This window comes from Pangasianodon hypophthalmus, chromosome 24 (genome assembly GCF_027358585.1).
Source record: "Pangasianodon hypophthalmus isolate fPanHyp1 chromosome 24, fPanHyp1.pri, whole genome shotgun sequence".
Classification (NCBI taxonomy): Eukaryota; Metazoa; Chordata; class Actinopteri; order Siluriformes; family Pangasiidae; genus Pangasianodon; species Pangasianodon hypophthalmus.
This window is the reverse complement of record NC_069733.1, coordinates 8,795,976-8,814,950: the sequence shown is the minus strand read 5'-3', so window position 1 is coordinate 8,814,950 and position 18,975 is coordinate 8,795,976. Positions and strand designations below refer to the sequence as shown.

At 39.6% G+C, this 18,975-nt stretch overlaps 1 protein-coding gene and 1 long non-coding RNA gene across 3 annotated transcripts in view; one reads left to right on the top strand and one right to left on the bottom strand.

Moving 5' to 3' along the window:
* LOC113537105 (uncharacterized) lies at nucleotides 1–2,612 on the bottom strand. The gene is made up of 3 exons (XR_003403726.3): nucleotides 2,478–2,612; nucleotides 792–1,020; nucleotides 1–593 (listed from the first exon to the last, which is right to left on the bottom strand). It is a non-coding gene; the product is annotated as an uncharacterized LOC113537105 (long non-coding RNA).
* The window catches only part of col27a1b (collagen, type XXVII, alpha 1b), a 69,357-nt gene continuing 52,901 nt past the window's right edge, over nucleotides 2,520–18,975 (top strand). For both annotated transcript variants that reach the window (XM_026931425.3, XM_026931424.3), the window contains exons 1-4: nucleotides 2,520–2,983; nucleotides 6,220–6,290; nucleotides 9,288–10,564; nucleotides 14,272–14,325. In XM_026931425.3, coding sequence (XP_026787226.1) covers nucleotides 2,931–2,983; nucleotides 6,220–6,290; nucleotides 9,288–10,564; nucleotides 14,272–14,325 — 1,455 coding nt within the window. In that variant the 5' untranslated portion in view covers nucleotides 2,520–2,930. The remainder of the gene's footprint in view (nucleotides 2,984–6,219; nucleotides 6,291–9,287; nucleotides 10,565–14,271; nucleotides 14,326–18,975) is intronic.

Here is an 18,975-nt window from a genome sequence, read left to right as displayed (position 1 = left end):
GAGATGATAAAGGTGGACTGCGCCACAGGACAACATCTGTTGCCTGGAATGAAAGAACGTTTAGATAGGCTAATATGTGGTTTGTGGCCCTTCCTGGTAGGACCAAAGTGGGGGCAACCCACAAAGAAATTACTTGTGAGAAGTTGATTGATATTTCAACTAAATTTCCTGTTTACACATGGATAAGGATAACTTTTCCTACTCACACAGGAGCTCAGTTGAAGTGGTTATGTGGTGATACTCTGCATACAGCTTTTTATTAAGGCTCAACTTCTCTTAAGATCAGAAAGCTGTGTATAAGTGTAGATTTCCAGAAGAAAACAATCTTGATATTGGACACTAGAATGAGGTTTATTAACAATAGGAGCCAATTTTACAGCACACCAGGTCATTCTATACTAGTCAGTTTTGAGTGGTGATTTCATTGGTGCAAACTTGTATGTTAGTTCTCACAGGGTTTTGATTAATATGATTGAATTTCTGGCCACACCACTGCAGGAAAATCCTCTCATTTCCAGCAGACATTGAACTGATGATATCCACTGTGGTACCAGGTCATAAAGAGCATCTGACTTCCATTATTGTCCACGAGTCTGGAATAAGAAACAATACGACTCAGCTCGACACCTGTAAGTGGTTAAATTGACGTCTGTTGCCTACTTCTTGACTAGTAAGAACATTTTGTACTAGTTTATTTATTAGGCACTCGTGTATTCAAAGAATGTCATATTGCTTTTGAACATCATGAGCAACTAGAAATGGACATTAGATGTATGTTGAAACAAGATGACCTGTAGGATTTGTCCCAGAGTAAGAGAGCATTGACAATGAGCAAATGGAGGTGAGACTGAAGCAGCCTTCCGACGTGCATCGTGCACCCTGCTCAGGTTCAGCACTCAGATGTGAGAGCCCTCTGTGTGTGACGGAGGGATCTGGTTGCGTCGGGCTGAATTGGCGCTCTGTTGGGGCTCTGCTGCACACTCTCACTGCCTGTTTGTTGAGGTCGGGTCAATGAGGGCTCTATTCAGAAGAGGAATTTCACAGTAAAGGACGGCACTGGCACACCCGAGTCATGATCAGGAAAATGTAGCTGTGAGCCAACTCATGAGAAAATTATCTGGATCATGTCCAGTCATTTGTTGTAAGGGTAACTGGTCATTCATCATGAAATGCTGTAATGATGTGTTTAAGTGTATTTATCAATCAGTTATTTTTAATCACAGGTTTATTACCAGGCTCAAGTACATTAAGATTCATTTCACATGTTTAATTTTGGATATGAGCAGCATGGTGGTGCAGCTGGTAGCACTGCCTCCTCACAGCTCCAGGGTTCCCAGCTCAATCCTGACTTTGTGGAGTTTTGCAGGTGGAGTGGCTACACTAAATTGCCCTAGGTGTGAAGGTTACTTTTTATTAATTAATTTCTCTGATTTGAACATAGCTTACTTTTATAGGTAATCTGCCAATTTACATATATAATGATATGGCAGTAGTTTCTATGCAACATACATGATGATACAACAAACAGATTATGTTACCTACGAACAATAGATTATACTACCTACGAACAACAGATTATGTAACCTACAAACAACAGATTATGTTACCTACGAACAACAGATTATGTAACCTACAAACAACAGATTATGTTACCTACGAACAACAGATTATGTAACCTACAAACAACAGATTATGTTACCTACAAACAACAGTTTATGTTACCTATAAATAACAGATTGTTACCTATAAACAGTTTATGTAACCTACAAACAACAGATTATGTAACCTACAAACAACAGATTATGTTACCTACAAACAACAGATTATGTTACCTATAAACAACAGATTGTTACCTATAAACAGTTTATGTAACCTATAAATAACAGATTGTTACCTATAAACAGTTTATGTAACCTACAAACAACAGATTATGTAACCTACAAACAACAGATTATGTAACCTACAAACAACAGATTATGTTACCTATAAACAACAGATTGTTACCTATAAACAGTTTATGTAACCTACAAACAACAGATTATGTTACCTATAAATAACAGATTATGTTACCTACAAACAACAGATTATGTTACCTACAAACAACAGATTATGTTACCTATAAATAACAGATTGTTACCTATAAACAGTTTATGTTACCCATAAACAAACATTTATGTTACCTATAAACAACAGACTGTTACCTATAAACAGCAGATTATGTTACCTATGGGTATAACTAACTTTTTATATATAAATCTAGACAATCAGTATAAAAAAGGTTTTTACCAACAGCAATTAGCTGAGCTATTTTGGTCCTGTAAGGAGGAAAGCTTTTAGGCTCCTTCTGTATGTCAATAAAGGATTCGAATGAGTTTTTTTTTCTTTTTTTTTTTTTGAAAACATTAGTGTCAAATGAAAGAATGAGAGCTCATTTTAAAGGAACCGTTGAATGAATGGCTGTTTGTAAGAAGACACACCTTCTGAGGAACTTGTAGTAGCAGAGGCGAGCGGTTTGTCTTTCTCTCAGTCAGCTGAGGGCGACAGAGGGAGGCTAGCTTCTCCCGCGTCCCAAATCTCCCTCCTTCACTTTACCGTCCTTTGGCTTCAGACATCGACTTGCGAGCTTCTTGTCTTTTTGAGAACCATGTCTTCACCAAAATGGACTTATCTTTTTTTGCTACAGTCTTGCGGAACGCTTGGTTTCTCATGGAGTCCCCTATACCGTGGCTAGTGAAGGAACCACCTCGCTTCGGCACTCGGGAGGGAGTACGAGCTGTAGTCGCATACTAGCGCATGCACTTCCACACTTTTCCGTTAACTTGAGACCCTCGTCGAGAACTTAAGGGATATTTGGGCATGGAAATGCTTCCCACAAAGCTGTCATGTCTTGGCCGTAGTAAACCCTTTCAAAAAAGAATGAAGTAACCGCAATGGAGCCGGATAATGCCCCGCACTCCAAACTCAGACAGGCTGGAGTCGGGGGGTGAGTATACTGAATACTGAAATGAATCAATATGAGGCATCATCTCATATCAGTGCACAGTCTCATGTGTACACACTTACACACTTACACTGCCACTGCTGTCATATAGGATCAAACATCAGCGGAGTGGACAAAGGGCATGAAGTTTGTTTCCAGTGCTGTCAGATTTGTAGCGTCCGCAATGAATGAATGAAATGTAGCAGAGCTCAAAAAAAAAAAAAAAAAAAAAAAAATTCAGGTCACTCATTTGCTGAAGTGAAGTTAGCTGCTCTATCAATAGCATGTTGAACATTTCATCCTGGCATTTTGACATTTTCTCCAACATTTTAAATTAATTGTAATTAATAAATGAATTAAATTTTGTTCCCTGGAGTGTACAGAAAAAGAGGTACCAAACTGTACTCTTCCTTGTCCCTAGGGTGCTGCTATCAAGGTTACACCTATGTATCTTTATACCTTTAAGGTACATAATTGAGCCACCCTTCAAAGTTTTAGTCTAAAAGCTAATTAAAGTTACACTACATGCAAATTCCTGAGGTAAAAGATACACACTAAAGATATATAGGCCTACGCTTGATGGTAACACCCAAGCGACAAGGAAAAGTACAGTTTGGTACCTTTATTGTTTGACAGTGTAGGCTTCTGAAGTGCTAGTCAACCTGTGAATAGTCTATCATCTGAGTATTAGCTTCACAACATCTTTTTTTATGGCTCTACATTTGTGTTTTTCCACATTTCACACATTTTTTTGTGTTATGAAACACAAGAGCACAGGTTAAATATGCCTACTGAATGAACATTAGCAGCAATACACTGTTCTTCAAGCCCCACTGTTGTTAAATCGCTAATGGTTTCAAAAGTTACTTAACATTAACTTTCTAAAGGGAGCCTTTTCTTAAAAAAAAAAAAGTCACTCTATTGAATATAAAACCGGATCACTCTATTGATCATTGAATTTATAAAACTCGGATCACGTTATTGCTCTTATACCACTTTAGCTTTGTAGTATCAGTCAGATTTAAGCACCCTGTTTTGATCCTGAATTTCCTTTGGCAGTCAGGTAGGCGTGAGACTGCGGGAAAAGACATGGGGATGACTGAACAAAAGTGTATACACCAGTTTCCCAATCCCCAGTGCACATTTACATGTTTTCCTGCCCCAAAGGTACAGGAGACAACTCATCAGCTAATGAATAAGCCCTTCATGTGGGTGTGTGAAAGGCTTGTTCATTAGACAGTTTTCTCCAGGACCTGGAATGGGAAACGTTGGCAGACAGCATGCATGAGGATGTGCCAATCTCGAAATTACTTTCCATACCAACTATTAATGTCTCAGCTAGCTAATGGGAATGGAAAAGCGACGTGCTGTCCAATTTTTTTTTCACTTGAGCTTTGTGAGATAAAGCTTATAGATTGCAAACTTAATTAAAGACATTTGCTCCATAAAGTGCAGAGCATTGGCTCACTCTTGGTCATTTACTAGGTCACTGGTATGTTAAAATACCTGTTCTCAGGTCACTTCCTCTCAGTTTCACTCTCAGTAGGAGGCAGCTGATCAGTTTCTGGCTGCACTGTGAACAGCAACAGATGTGAGGAGTTTAGAAAAAAGAGCTGCTCTCACTATTGGCTGTGATGTTGGCCATGTGCTATAGTATTCTTGGAGAGTCGTGGACAGTGGCTAGTCATCTGAATAAGTAGCACTGCAGTCCAGGCTGGAAGAGGTTGCACTCAGGACTGTTGCTATATTTGGGATGAAGACAGAGCTGCTGCAAAGTACTGCTTTTGGTCCCTTTGGCAAATTTTGGACACTTTGTCTTTTGTTTGGTTTTATGAGGCACTTTATAAAAGCAAAGACACCTGCTGCTAGCATCCACGTATACTACTGTTGGCCGGATTGGCTGTTGTTATCTGAGTGTGACAGGAAGAATGGGTGTAGATGGGCATCATTAGAGATATTTGGTGTTTCACATCTAACCTGAGTATTACTACAGTCGTCATGCAGATACAGTATATACATTACCATAATACACTTTTATCAGACAAATTCCTGCAGAATGTACAGCTCTTGTGCTTAAATTTATTGTAAAACGCCAGAATTATAAGAAGCTAAAATTAATACATAAAATAAATAAAAGAGGCACTGACTGATATTTTGAGCTGAACCATATGGGGACTCAGTATAGTTCTATTTAACACAACATAAAATTAGTGTTTTTTTTTTTGTTTGTTTGTTTTTTTTTCTCAAAACACTGGTTTCGGAATTATTGGCACCCTCACAATAAACCACCTTGGAGAGAACAGCACTGAGCTTCTTCCTGTAATGTCTTGGGCTTTGCCTATGCGGAACATTTCATTTCAAACTCTGTTTTGTGTTTGTGCTTCTGGAATGTCTTCTTTAATTCAGACCATAGGTTTTCAATAGGCCTTAAAGCCGCAATCTGACATGGCCTTTGCAGAACATTTTGTGTTAATCTGGAGGTATGTTTAGGTCCATTATCTTGCTGAAAGGTTAATCTATGGCCAAGTCTTAACCTCCGGGCAGAGAAAAATCATGTTTTGACCTAAAACATCCTCGTACTTTCATGATTACTTTTCACAAGAGCCTCTGGACCAGCAGCCACAAAACAGCTCCAGCCTCCTTCTGTTGAAACATAATTGGGTTGATGATAATTGGATTGTTAATCAATAACTTCTATGCCAACATTACTGTCACTAAACATTAAACAGCAGCCTTTAGAATTAATGTACCAAAACCCAAACCAAATTGGACCACATGATTTATTTATAAGTCCTGTTTATAAGTTCTTGGATCTGTATCCTGAAGATGGGAATGATTTGCAAGCTTAATTGTACTTACATTAAATATATTTGTACAAAGTTACACTTGAGTGATACTGTGTATTCTATGGTTTGGACGTTACTGCTGCTCGCAGCAAATTTAGATAATGGGTCACTGAAATGAATGAGTTGCCATGTCAGATCCAATAAACCTTTGAGAGAGGACGAGACCAAAATGCGATTTTAAGGAAAAAAAGGTGAACACATTTTATTTTCATTCCAGTTCCAGGAACAATCATGGAAGTGCGGTCAAAGTGACTGGAATAGGACTTTGCTTGGGGCTGACAGATGATTCTGCTTTGGGTTAGAATGTGCAATGCTTGTGCAGTTTAGTTAATTTAGTGTCAGGGTTTATCCAGAAATTCTTGATCAATGAATAACTTTAATTTTTTTCCACAGGAGAATCTTATTTCTCTGCACGGTCCTCTACTGTACTTGCTATCTAGGGTTGGCCCAGGTACAGTCTGAAGGTAAGTCTTTTTTTTCCCCGTTTTTTTTTTTTTAATCACTTTTCATATACCGTATTCACATTAAGTTGTATGTAACTTTCATTGAAATTTGTGATAACTTCATTTGTGTACCTGGAATTCATATACTTTGAAATGAACGTAGCTGTGGTTGAAATGATAGTTTGGTGTAGCAGTGTGCAGTGGGTAGCTTTACAACCTTACAGCTCCAGGGTCGCTGGTTTGATCCTGAGCTCAGGTTACTGTCTGTCTGGAGTTTTGCATGTCCGCAATGTTCCTGGATCCACCACACCCCTAACCAGGACAAAGCGATTACTGAAGATAAGTGGTGTAGCTTTGTGTATTTAGGATAGCTAAGATAATTTGATGTGCTTAGTACCATCTTGGTGAATGCAATTAGTAATCAAAAAGAAAAACTTTTTTTGCTCTCAAAATTGGCCATTGTTCTGTGTTACAGAGATAAAGATGAGCACTGTGGACTCTTCTGTGATCATGCAAATAAGCTAATCTCTAAAATTACAAGTTTATTAAAGTTTTCCATGATTCAGAGGTCAGACAGGCAGCCAGTGCTACTGTTTTTCTGCAAACTACTGTGGTCCACCTTTGCCAGTGCTAACAGTGGTTTGATTTATGCAGAAGCCTCAGATCAGGTCTGCTCTGAGTCTGTTTGTTTAACTTAGAAGCTTAAAAAGCCCTCGCTTCAGCGCGAATATGCTATCCATCCATCTCAAACTCACCTGAAAGTAGTCTTGTGCTCAAATTCAGATGGCAATAGGGAGAGCCAATGTGGATATTTCTGCATTTGTGGCCACAATGAAAAACAGTCCGTGTGGAATTATTCTGTGGCTCATTTAGAGGGTTAGTGAGGAACTAGACAGGCCAAGTCAAGATGTTTCCATATTTCTTTTCAGAACATGGTGGCGTTAACCATGTTTTTTCACATAACTTAATTACTGTATATTTTGTGCAGATTAGTAGCTAGTAGTTAGTGTACCAACATGGTACAAGTCTGGTTAGAAAATGTAGAAAAGTTCTTGAAAATTTGACTGACATGTTTGCTCATGTTTGTTTTAACCTTATGTAGGAGACTTTAATGGCTTAATGGACTTCCTGCCACCCACTAAGGTTCACTCATCTCCACATCTGTTCTTTGCATACTGTATCCCATGTGGGGGGGTTGTATCATCCATTATAATGAGCATTTGGCTTCGCTTATCTCTAATGTACTGTATATTCTTACTCATATGTCATATCTCCAGTAGTAAAGTAGTTATTGTTGACTCACAGCTGATCAAATGGCAGACCACTAATTGCCATGATCATGTAACATTTCATGCCCAGTTCTGTTTGTTTTTTAAATATCTCTGTGAAACCTAGTGGAAAACCTAAGTCATGGCATCTTAAAGCAATTAACAGAATTAAAATGCTACCACTATAGGCTTTTATGTCTAATCCTGATGTTCAGCTCATGAAAGACGCTTTTGTTCTGCTTGGAGTGTAAGGTTGATGTGTTTTTTCCATGTGTGGGACAGTCCATGGAACATGTTCTCCCACTATTGACCGAAATTTCCCTATTGCCCACGACCCCCAACTCTGCATGACTTATGATAAGAAAGTCTTTGTAAACCATGGCTAGGGAAGGTTCTAGAAATCCTCTTTTATTGTTAGACATGGCTTCAAGATGAACAATTTAACTTATACCAGTTTAAAAAGCAGCGAGTCCTCAGTTGTGACTGAAGTTAGTGAAGATATACAGAGTGTCTTTGTGTTTTTGGTTTCTGAGACTTGGAGAGCTGAGCTAAGCAGTTCAAATGCGGTCTTTACTTTCCAGTGAATCTAGGGACTTTCTGTGGAACATTGGTGTCTGCAACTGGACCTGCAGCCCAGATGCTCTTATGTCTCCTCCATTGCCTTTGGAATATGTCACGTTACCTATGACCCATTCAGACAGAACTCGCCGAGTAGTGCTGCGAATGTAGCGTGCCTGGCAGCTTTCCACTCGTTTGTTTGACTGCTAATTCCTGTACTGAAAGTTTTGCTTTCACAATAGAACCTGCCTTACTTGATATCTGGATCATGTCTTATACTTAATAGCTATCAGGTGTTTCTCAGCTGTCTGGCAGATGATATTTGTCATCTATTTCTGGATTACAGATGATAAGCGTTACTATCTTATCATTTGCTCCCAACTGGAGTGCGTGCATGAATAATTACCAATACAGATTTTATCATTGTTTCTGTCTTTCTCTCTCACTCACATGCACACGTTCCTCATTACAACTGACCAGTTTATAAATGGACTTTGCCTCTCAGGGTGGCCTTATTTGAGTCTGTTATGCTTGAGGAGCTGTAAGGCCAAAATATATAGCTGTTACATAATCAACTGACCATCTGTTACAGATGTACAGTGATGTATGAAGAAGGGGAAAAAAATGATTCTGTCTTTTAGTGTAATTTGCATCTGCCAAGTTTGTCTCATGTTACTTTACTTAGGCATAATGCCATATTTGTTTTTATTTGAAATGACTCGCTGGCTACCTACGGTCAAATGACACTGACTTCTCCCCTCACTGAGTGGTAGAACAATTATATTACTCCATTTCCATAGCATAGTTCTGTCTCCAAAACTGCTGACTTGGCTGAAATTCGTAATTATTACTGCCATATAAAGCTGGTGCTATATTTATTTAGCAGAATATAGGTTATATATATATATCACGTCATATTTTATACAGCAGAATAAAGTTGATATATTTCAGCCAGTAACATCTTAAGTGTTGTATGAAAAGTACTTTACACTTCACACTGTCATACGTCATGATACTGCACACATGCTTTTATTAAAGCTAAGGGTCCATATACTGTATTTTAGCTGTAGCTGTGCTTGTTCCAAAATCAGCTTCACTGGAACTATATTTATTATATATTTCCTTTCAGTTATAAAGGTTTTATGTAACGTCTGCCCCCCCCGGTTTGTTTTTCTATTTTTTTTTTTTTTAGATGTGGATATCCTCCAAAAGCTGGGCCTGGTGGGAAAACGACCTTCATCAGGGACACGATCCACTCTGTCAGGCGTCATTCCCTTCAAGTCAGGAGTTATCCTCACCCAGCGGGTGCGAATCGAAGTGCCTGTGAACTCCGTGGTGCCAGTCCCGTTGAGCACGGAGTTCTCCCTGATCTTCAGCATCTGCTCACATCGCATCAATAATGCTTTCCTCTTCACCATTGTGTCAAAGAGGAAGAGACTACAGCTAGGGGTGCAGTTCATCCCTGGGAAAATTGTAGTCTATGTTGGCCAAAAGAACTCTGTATATTTTGATTATGACATTCATAATGGCCAGTGGCACAACCTGGCTTTGGGCATCCAACCCCAAAGGGTCACTTTATATACTTCTTGTGGGAAGACAAGTGTACATGCAAATTTGCATTTTAAAAATGAGGAAACTCTGGATCCAGAAGGCTCCTTTCTTTTAGGCAAAATGAGCCAGAACTCAGTGCAGTTCGAAGGAGCAATCTGCCAGTTTGACATACATCCTTCTGCCAAGGCAGCTCACAACTATTGTAAGTACATTAAAAAACAATGCAGGGAAGCTGACACCTATCGAGCGAACCTACCGCCACTTTTACCGCTGCTGCTCCTGGATCCCAATATCTCCGTCACTCTACGGACCCCGATGACCATAACTGAGCTAATCGACAAAGGTTTTACTCCCAGCCTGTCACAGGATAAAACAAGGATTAATGCTGAAATCTCAGGAGGACTTAATACGTCCATTCAAATGACATCCCAGTATGGTTCCTTGTCTCTCTCTGTGCATGGAACGGTGCCTCCAAGGTTGTCCAGACCAACTCTGCAGATTCCCACACAGGCCAAAACACCAACTGTCACCCCCCTCCTTAGGACCAGGGCATCCCCAACATTCCCCAAGCCCACCCAGCAGAGCAGTCCCAAAAAGGGAATAACTATAAAACCCCATAAATCTAAAGATAACGACATGCCTGTGACAGCAAAACCAACCAGAAAGAAGTTAGAAAGTGTTCAACCTTCAGCAGCGACCAAACCTACCAGTGTTTTGCCCAACTCAAAAAGGCAGCTGACTACTATAGCAGTGAAGAGATCTGTTCCAGAGGTGACCACCTTTCGGTACTCCAAGCCAAACTCTTTTGTACCTGTCACCCCTGCGGCCACAGATGGGCTTCAAACATTTGACCTGGAACCGACCCAGTTTTCCCTCCTGGTTGGACCACCTGGACTAAAAGGAGAGCCAGGACCACCGGTAAATTATTATGATCTCTGTAAAAATAAACAAAAATGTTTCTTTGCACATGGTGAGATGTAAAACGATGAAAGATTGTGTTCTTCATTTGGTTTCCAGTCAAAAAAGATTGCGCTTAAATATTTGTTTTTAAAATGTAGGTATATCTTTCCATGTTCGTTGTTCCTCTGAATGAATGGAAAGGGTTTTCCCCACGAGCAATGCACGCTTATGTGAAATTTCCGTTCTAACATTCTGGTTAGAAATGATCTGGCACATAAAAAGTCTTCATCAGCCTTTGGCATCTCTGCTGGAGGATTGGCATCCAGGTGATAGATTCTTTGGAGTGTGAGTTTAGGGAGAATGGAGCGTTTTGAGGGAGGGTCAAAGGTAAATGAGCGTAGGTACGAGCAAAGATCTATGCATAGACATCAGCAAACCTATCATCTTAACTCTTATTCTACCCCAGCATTATTAAATTCTAAGATCTGTTTGGTGAGAAGATGTTGATTAATTTTCTGTAAGAGCAGCTCTGACAGTAGTTCAGGTGGGGATCGGTTTATATTAATGCGCTTGTTCTAATATTGTTCCTATAGTAAGAACTCATTCACGGGGGCTTGTATGGTGGACTCTCCACATAACCTGTGACTAAGAATTATTTAACAAAGAAAACGTATAATTGCTAGTATCACAAAGCGTTCTCTTAGGAGATGTTTATTTAACATTTACGGAAGAAGCCTCAGGTGTCAGATGTCAGCGCTTTGTAATAGTTATACGTTTTCCACCACAGGAGAATCTTCAGGCCAGGAGTTTGCACTTTCTGGTTTCTTGGTAATATAGCAAGGTGCATTTTTTGTCATATTAACTCCGAGAGAGAGAAACAAGAGAGGTTGGTGAGCGAACAGTAGTTTAGATCTGATGCTATGTAAGTGATAACAGGAATTAACTTGTTTCACGTACGGGCCAAAACATTAAATGTAACTATTAACGGTTGAAAAGCATGATGTGTCATTCATTAATAAATTATTAATTGTAATCGTTAGCAAATTGCTGTGGTCTAAGAGGAGTAAAACACAATGGGGCATGCTGTTATGGGAAAATAATCCACTTTGGGGTGGTGACGGGTCGTATCACACCTCCCTATCATTGATTGCTTTCCTGAATGATGTTTTGGATGGCTACAATAATAATAAAATAATTTGTTTTGGTTACCATCATCAGTCTACCAGTCTGACGTGAAGGTCAATACAGGACTGTGACCTTAAAGTATACTTTAAGCGGTAGGGTTTCTTCCTCTATGGCCATAAAATGATCAGTTGTAATTGCAACATCAACATCAAAACCCTAGGACACAGGACCTCTCTCTTGAAAGTGCAAAATGTTAAAACAGCTTTTAAACCAATAATATATTCGACTTACAACAGACAGTTGACACTCCATGGTATGTAGATCATTTTTTCCTACCCCAAAACCGTGTCTTATGGTATCCAGATGGCAGACTTAGCACTTTGCTTATTTTTAAGAACCTGTGAAATGTGAATTACTGGCCGTGGCCGTGTGTTTTTAAGGCCCGTGGTGTTCTTTACCGTTGATATTTGGTGTTGGTTAGATTAGGTATCAAGCAGAACATAACCCCAATGCAGCACTTAATAAGTTGATTTGCTTTGGAGGACTCTTTCCAGTTTCAATACCACTCATTAAGCATGGTTTCAGCAATGGAATAACATTGTCTGGATGAAAAGCGTGGTACTGGCCTGGATGGAAACTTCAATGGTGTCATCATTGGTGCATTTGAACATTTGGTGGTCTTGGTTCGAAGCCCATCTAAGTAATCCTGTGAAAATTGTGCAGCATTGACTGGTGATGTATCTGGCTATAGGATGCTTACACACATTTTCCCATTGTTAAACGATGAGCTCACTGGGCAGAGGATTAGGGAACTTTGAAGGCCGTGGCGACCACCTGATGTTACACAGCCTAAACCACCACGACGTTTCTCTTAACACTGACACTTAAACAAAGTGTGAGGGAATTTGAGCTTTATGGTACAACATCTAACGCTGTAACAGTTAGTGTATGACAAGGCTAAAATTATAACCATAGTCTACACACCTTCCAGTTAAGGTTTATCAGATAGAGGGATGTGTGTGTAAAGTAGGCCACTGCTTTACATCCTGACTTACCTGTCATATTAACTATGACCAATTCAGCGAGAAACAGATGTTCTCGTCATTGTGATTGGCACACAGCTGAGTGCTTACTGCTGGAGAACCAGATTCCCAGAAAGAGCAGCTACTGTAGGCTGGGTTTTTTCCCCCGTCCTAATCTCTGCATTTTTTCATGGAGAGGGAGAGAGAGAGAGACAGAGAGATATCTTAATACTGTTACTCCAACGAGGAACTGTGCCACGTGGAAGAGGGTCGGGGGCTGTCCTCTTTCCCTCCCTCCTTTCCCTCCATTCTTCCCTCCGTCTGCAGATTCTACAACATGGAGCTTGTTAGGCAAACCTTCAGCATATCCAAACAGTTCTTAGCTTTACTTCTTGCATGCATCATGTAACATTTGTTACATGACTTTCAAAGGTTTGAGCAAAATTTATTCAGCATTTTAAAAAAAAAAAAAAAAGGCTGATAAGTAATAGACTGACTATAAAGTGTGTCAACCCATGGGATTTTTTTTTTCTTTTTTTTTCTTTTTTTTTTTTTTTTTTTTTACTTAATGGAAACCAGGAAGTCTGTAAGCATTGAGAACTTTCCAGATTCTTGCTACCGATGTTGAGAAATATTACCAGGTATTGTTTTGTTTAGAGATGGACAGATGGAGAGACATAAATTTCACAATGTTGTAGGATGTTGCCTGAAAGAATAATAGTTTTACAACTCTTACGCCGAATAAATTTTTCCCACATGCATGGAGGTGGACTTCAGTTAAGCATGAGGCATTAGATGTACCACTAGCTTTGGTGAACCACAAGTGCAATATGGCACTCGAGCTAAAATGTCTAGCCAGCAATATGACATTCAAGCCTCAAGCATAATCCGTCTTCCTGTATCTTTTCTGATGGAAGAAATGAAAACAAAACACCAGCTTCTGGAATAAAGGTACCTGATGTTTGAAGGCTGACCTCTCGTTAAATGTGACCCCTCAGTGCTCAGTTATTCCATGTGTGTAATCAGTCTAAAGTTAGATCATATCCATAATTAACAAGAGTGCCTGTGGCTATAGTCAGAGTCGTTTGCCAGTAAAATGAGGCAGACTTCAGTAAAACTTTAGGGGTTTGGGCTCAGTTTACTGGCAGCAAGGGGACTCCCATGTTGGCTCCCTTACACTATATTAAATCTACAAGTGACATCGTCTCAGGAAAATTCCACCACTAAGGTGTCCCACCACCCTAATGTTCGAACAGCAATTTGTAATGTATAAATCAAAATTTTTTTTAGATTTGATTGTGATTTTCATTTTCATTTATTTACCATATCATTCTCCATTACCTACTGAAGCACACACAGATCAATGTTTCATGATACTGAAACATTCAACCTATAAAATTTAAAACACTTTGGAAGCAGTTTCTCTCTGGGGCTTAGTCTTTTAGGCTCAGTGCCATCATGCAATTCAGGGATTTGTGCGCCGTAGGAGAAATCACTAAATGTCAGCAGGTAGACATTCAGCATTTAACAGTCTTGTTCTGCATCACAGTATGACTTTTTTTTTTTTTTGTCTTTTAGGGACCTCCAGGGGAACCTGGGAAGCCAGGATTACCAGGGAAAAGAGGGCCTCGGGTAAGTAGCCCCACTGATATGTGTTCCTTAGTCATGCCGTAGTAAAAACATATTCAATATTCCATCAGTGTGCGCCTTCATTATTTAAGATTAAATTAAATTTAACAATATTAGTTGATTATTTTAAGTGTTAGAGCAAATAGGATCAAATCAACACACCCCATCATTCAAATTTATTTCTATTATCCTGAACATTCTGACACTCTTGGTTTAGATGATACCGTGTTTAATTTCCTTGGAGGTAAACCTGTTAAAGACTGAGAGCATGACCAAAATCAAGATCTATATTTTGAGGTTCTAACAACTAAGATTTATCCTCACAAATGGTTATTTCCTTTCCAAGAGCTTGAGATATAAGGTACAATGGGGTCCAAAAGACTGAGTCCACTAATAACCATTCTTCTATTCTGCATTCTTTTCTAATTTAATGCAAATTATTTCCTTACAAATGATCTTATCAGCATCACAACTTCAGTGAAAATTAGAACCTTACAAATATTTACATGTATTTCAGAATTTCTCAGTATCTGGTTTGTCCCCTTTTGCTTTAATGACAGTGTGCACTTGAACTGGCATGGACTCTGCAAGTTTTTAGACTGATGGTACACTTAGTCCATGACCTGGAGTGAACTAGCATGAGGATGTGTTTTTGATAGAGACTACAAAGCACTTCTGTAAGTTGCTCTGGATAAGAGTGTCTGCTAAATGCCGCAAATGTAAATGTAATGGCCAATGCAAATAATAATAATAATAATAATTGCTTATCATTTAAATAGGGAAATAGAACTAGTGCAGAATTTTGCCTATTCAAAATATTGAACATTTCCATCATTTCCTTTGTTTGAACATTTTCACATTTCTAAAACTTTCTGTTTATTTCCAGTTGTAAATTGTACATTTGTAAAATTGTAAAATTTCTCAGATTTTAATTGAGGACTCAGACTTTTGGACCCCATTGTATACTTAAAGAAGAAGAAAAAGAAGTACTTTATCTTACTTTTGGCTCTATGACTAATGACTCAGGCACTAAAGTCGATGTAGATGGAGACTGTAACATATAAGAGCATAGCTGTTATCTGGTATCAGCATATCAGTTAAAACCAACATATATTTGTTCATTTGTTTTTCTTGGACAAAGGCAACAAGGACTTAAACTTGTAGGGTCACCATATAGAAAAAGTGATAACTAGTGAATAGGGAAGAGCAGAGAAAGGTCAGCGGTTTGAAGAAGCTTCCCAGTGTGTAGGTTTGAAGTCTGAAGGTTGTGTGTGTAAGATACCTGCTGTAAACCTTTCACAGGGCCTCTCAGGGCTGCACTGTGGGAACCCAATCTGCTAAACAGAAGAAAGAAGCCTTTGTGGTCATCTTATTAAAGGCATTTAAAGCTTTGCTTGTGTTCACCAGCTTTGTGGTTCCTCAGAGAGCATGGTCAAGAGGCTTTGGGGAGGTTGGGTAGATAAATAGTTAATGTGGGAACTGCAAATTTGTTGAATCTGAAGAATCGTTAAGCCTGATGATCATTTTTCAGGTAAAAACGTCTCTGCCTGGTATTTACCCTGTATGGAGAGTTTGGAGTTAGAGCACAGATGCAATGCTTATGTGGAGTGGATCAAATGCACGTGGCGGTACCCTAATTATTTAAACGGCTTTGAAAACATAGTTCGTTTAAATGAAACCATCTCTTTCTCTGAGGGTTCCTTTTGGTCTTCCTGCCAATTTTCAGACCCATTTTGAATATGTCTTGGTTTTTTTTTTTTTTGGTTAGGCAACTCATCACAAATGCAAATAATGAACTTGGGCTGTTGTTTTGTTGTTTTGGGTGCTGCATCGGGAATGGAACGTGCATGAAAATAAACTTGAAAGCAGGGGCGCTTGCATTCTTCTAATGGCCCAGTCCAGATAACGATGTGTTTGACAGATTGGAAGAAAAACTGTACCCTCGGGACCTCTCCTCCATCCCGACAATTGAACTTTAACCTCGGTGCCATAGCAAGTCGAAATGTTACTTAGTGCCTGGGTAGAGCTTGCAGCTGGCTGGTGTTGGTTTCTTGTACTGTGTTAGGTTCAGATCTCTGATTAGACTGTGCTTTTTCAGCAGCTGCCAAGACATCCTGTAAAATATTTATAACTTACCAATGAAGTAGTGAGTGTTTATGGAATAGTTTACTAACATTTAGAGTAGCCATAATGTATCGCTTGATTTGAACTAAATATGGAAAATGCTGGTTATTTCACTGTTGAGTCACTATTTCCTCATCACTGCTCTTACTGGGATGTTTCCAAAGGGATACCCCAGGGGTGAAATCTAGACCAAATATTACTCAGGGGACATGACTCTCTCCACTTTAATTATCACATAGCATTGTGAATCATGAGATACGGCTTTAAATCTATTGGACATCCCCTTGCCTAATAGTAAAAACATTACTCAGGAAAAAAACATCGACAGACTCTGCTTCCTCCTGACATGTGATATTTTCCTACGTTGTGTCAGCATATTGTTTGCCATACACCGCATTTCACTTTTATGGGCAGATTTACTGATTTTTCGTTTCCTTTTGGATTGAGCGTTTATGAGCAGAACAGAGTTTTGAGAGAAATACGAAAGCACTGCGTGAATGTGGTTTTCCTCTCCATCTTCATCAGAGCTCTCGTGTAGCCTCAAACCCAAGCCTTTTGACTAACCGAGCCTTAAATGTGATAGTGCACGGTATTGTGGGGTTTTTTTGTTTTTTTTTTGACCACTGGAGAATACCGCTGTCATTCTTTACAACATTCTTTGCCCAGACTTGATACGGCACATACATTGTTAATGTTCATAGACTCTTTCCTCATTTGAACGTCTAATCCCGCTGACTAATGTGACTAAAGGGGGTTTCTGGGTCATATGGCTTGTTTGCCCTTAATGTGTCACTTGTAAAGGATGGTGCTCCACATGCACAGCACACACCACTGTAAACCTGGCTTCTGTTCCCATTTCTCATGATGCTGGGGATCCTGTGCCAGTCTGAATAGCTTTCCGAAGATTAAGCAGTTTAGAGAAAAATGTTGAGAGCCAACATTGTGGAAGAAGCGGAAAAAGTTGTCCTTTTTCCATCACTTTTTGTATTAGATTCCAAGAACCCAGACCAGAAGTCTCCCTCGGGTGCTTTAGCAGCTCTACAGCTCAAGCAGTGTGGTGCGCACATGAAAGGGTTTAGAGAAGCAAACCGGTGAAACATACGAGGTGAAATGAGATGCCCGGGTGTCAGATCACTCTCCTACCTGAACACGTTGCGAGACAGGAGGGCTTTCTCCGCCGCAACGTTGTATAGGAACATCACTCATGTGCCCGTTATGTTTTCTCTAGCGTTGTCATGCCATGAAAGAAGTATAATTTAAAACCAGATCTTTCTCTTTTGGCTTTGTCTGCTGGCTAACTGCTGCCACATGCACAGCATCCAAGCAAATTGCAGTATGTAGAGCAATGCGGCGAACTGTTCAATAAAGAGACGGAAATCTGTAGATGAGCTCCTGGTAAGCGTCTCCATATGGCGAGTATGTGCAGAGTCAGCAATGGAAAAGTGCTCCACTCATGACTCTAATGTCTGGGCCAGAACAGTTCAGGACAAAGAGGATTAATAGCTGCATACTAAACACTCTTTGTGGCTCTCCTCATCACACACTGCTCTCTGTTTTCCGCTTCGTTCTGTATTATTCTAAACCTCTGTATTAGGTACCTGGCATGTTAACATTTCACTCTATAGAGCCTAGACAACACCGCTGGTGATTATTACAGCCACTGGTGATTATTACTGTCATTTTCTCTCATCTAGTATGTAGGTCAGGACCATCAGAACATGTTCTCCATCTCTCACTTTCTCCCCCTATCTTCTCTTCATGCTGTGTCTTTCTCTGCCTCTTGTGTGGGAGAGGTGACTGAATGCAGAAAATCACATCCATATGCCATAACACAAACAGAGGGCCATTTTGCATATGGAGTACAGAAAACGTTCATGCTCACGCAGGCAGAGAATGTAGATCAGATCCGACCTCCCCTGGAGTTTGAGCTGAGAGTGACGTGGGCTCTGACGTAAGACAGATCACATTTGTGAAAGCAGCAATTAAAGCATGCCTATTTACTTGTGCTGTTCAAGCACATTTTCAAAAACTGTGAGTTTGCCGAATGCAAACTAGGGACACTCAGAAGCAACTGTATGATTAAATGAAATGCCCTTTTAAAAAAGGTTGTCAGCAAAAAGTTTCTGCTTATTACCAGGGTTATTATCAGGTTATACCGCAGACAAAACCTTGACTGCTGTTAACATAGTGTTTAGAAAAGCTCTTGAAAATAGAACCTTGCTATTGTGTTGTGAAAGTGTCTGCTGTGCTTGTGTGGGTCTGAATGGAACCGTTTAAACATGTTTTACTCCTATAAACAAAACATTCTGCAAGCTTTTAACTATGGACATTGGGCAGTGCTAAAATATTTCACATCCTAAACCACATGCTTGCTGATTCAAGCTGCACCAGATAAAATGAAATAGAGACCTGGATAACGCTTTACTAAATTGTGTTGTTCTTAGAGCTACATGACACCTAAATAGAGACTGCAACTAAAGGGGAAACCTTTTATTTTGAAAACCAGGTCTCAGTAACATGTGTTTATAG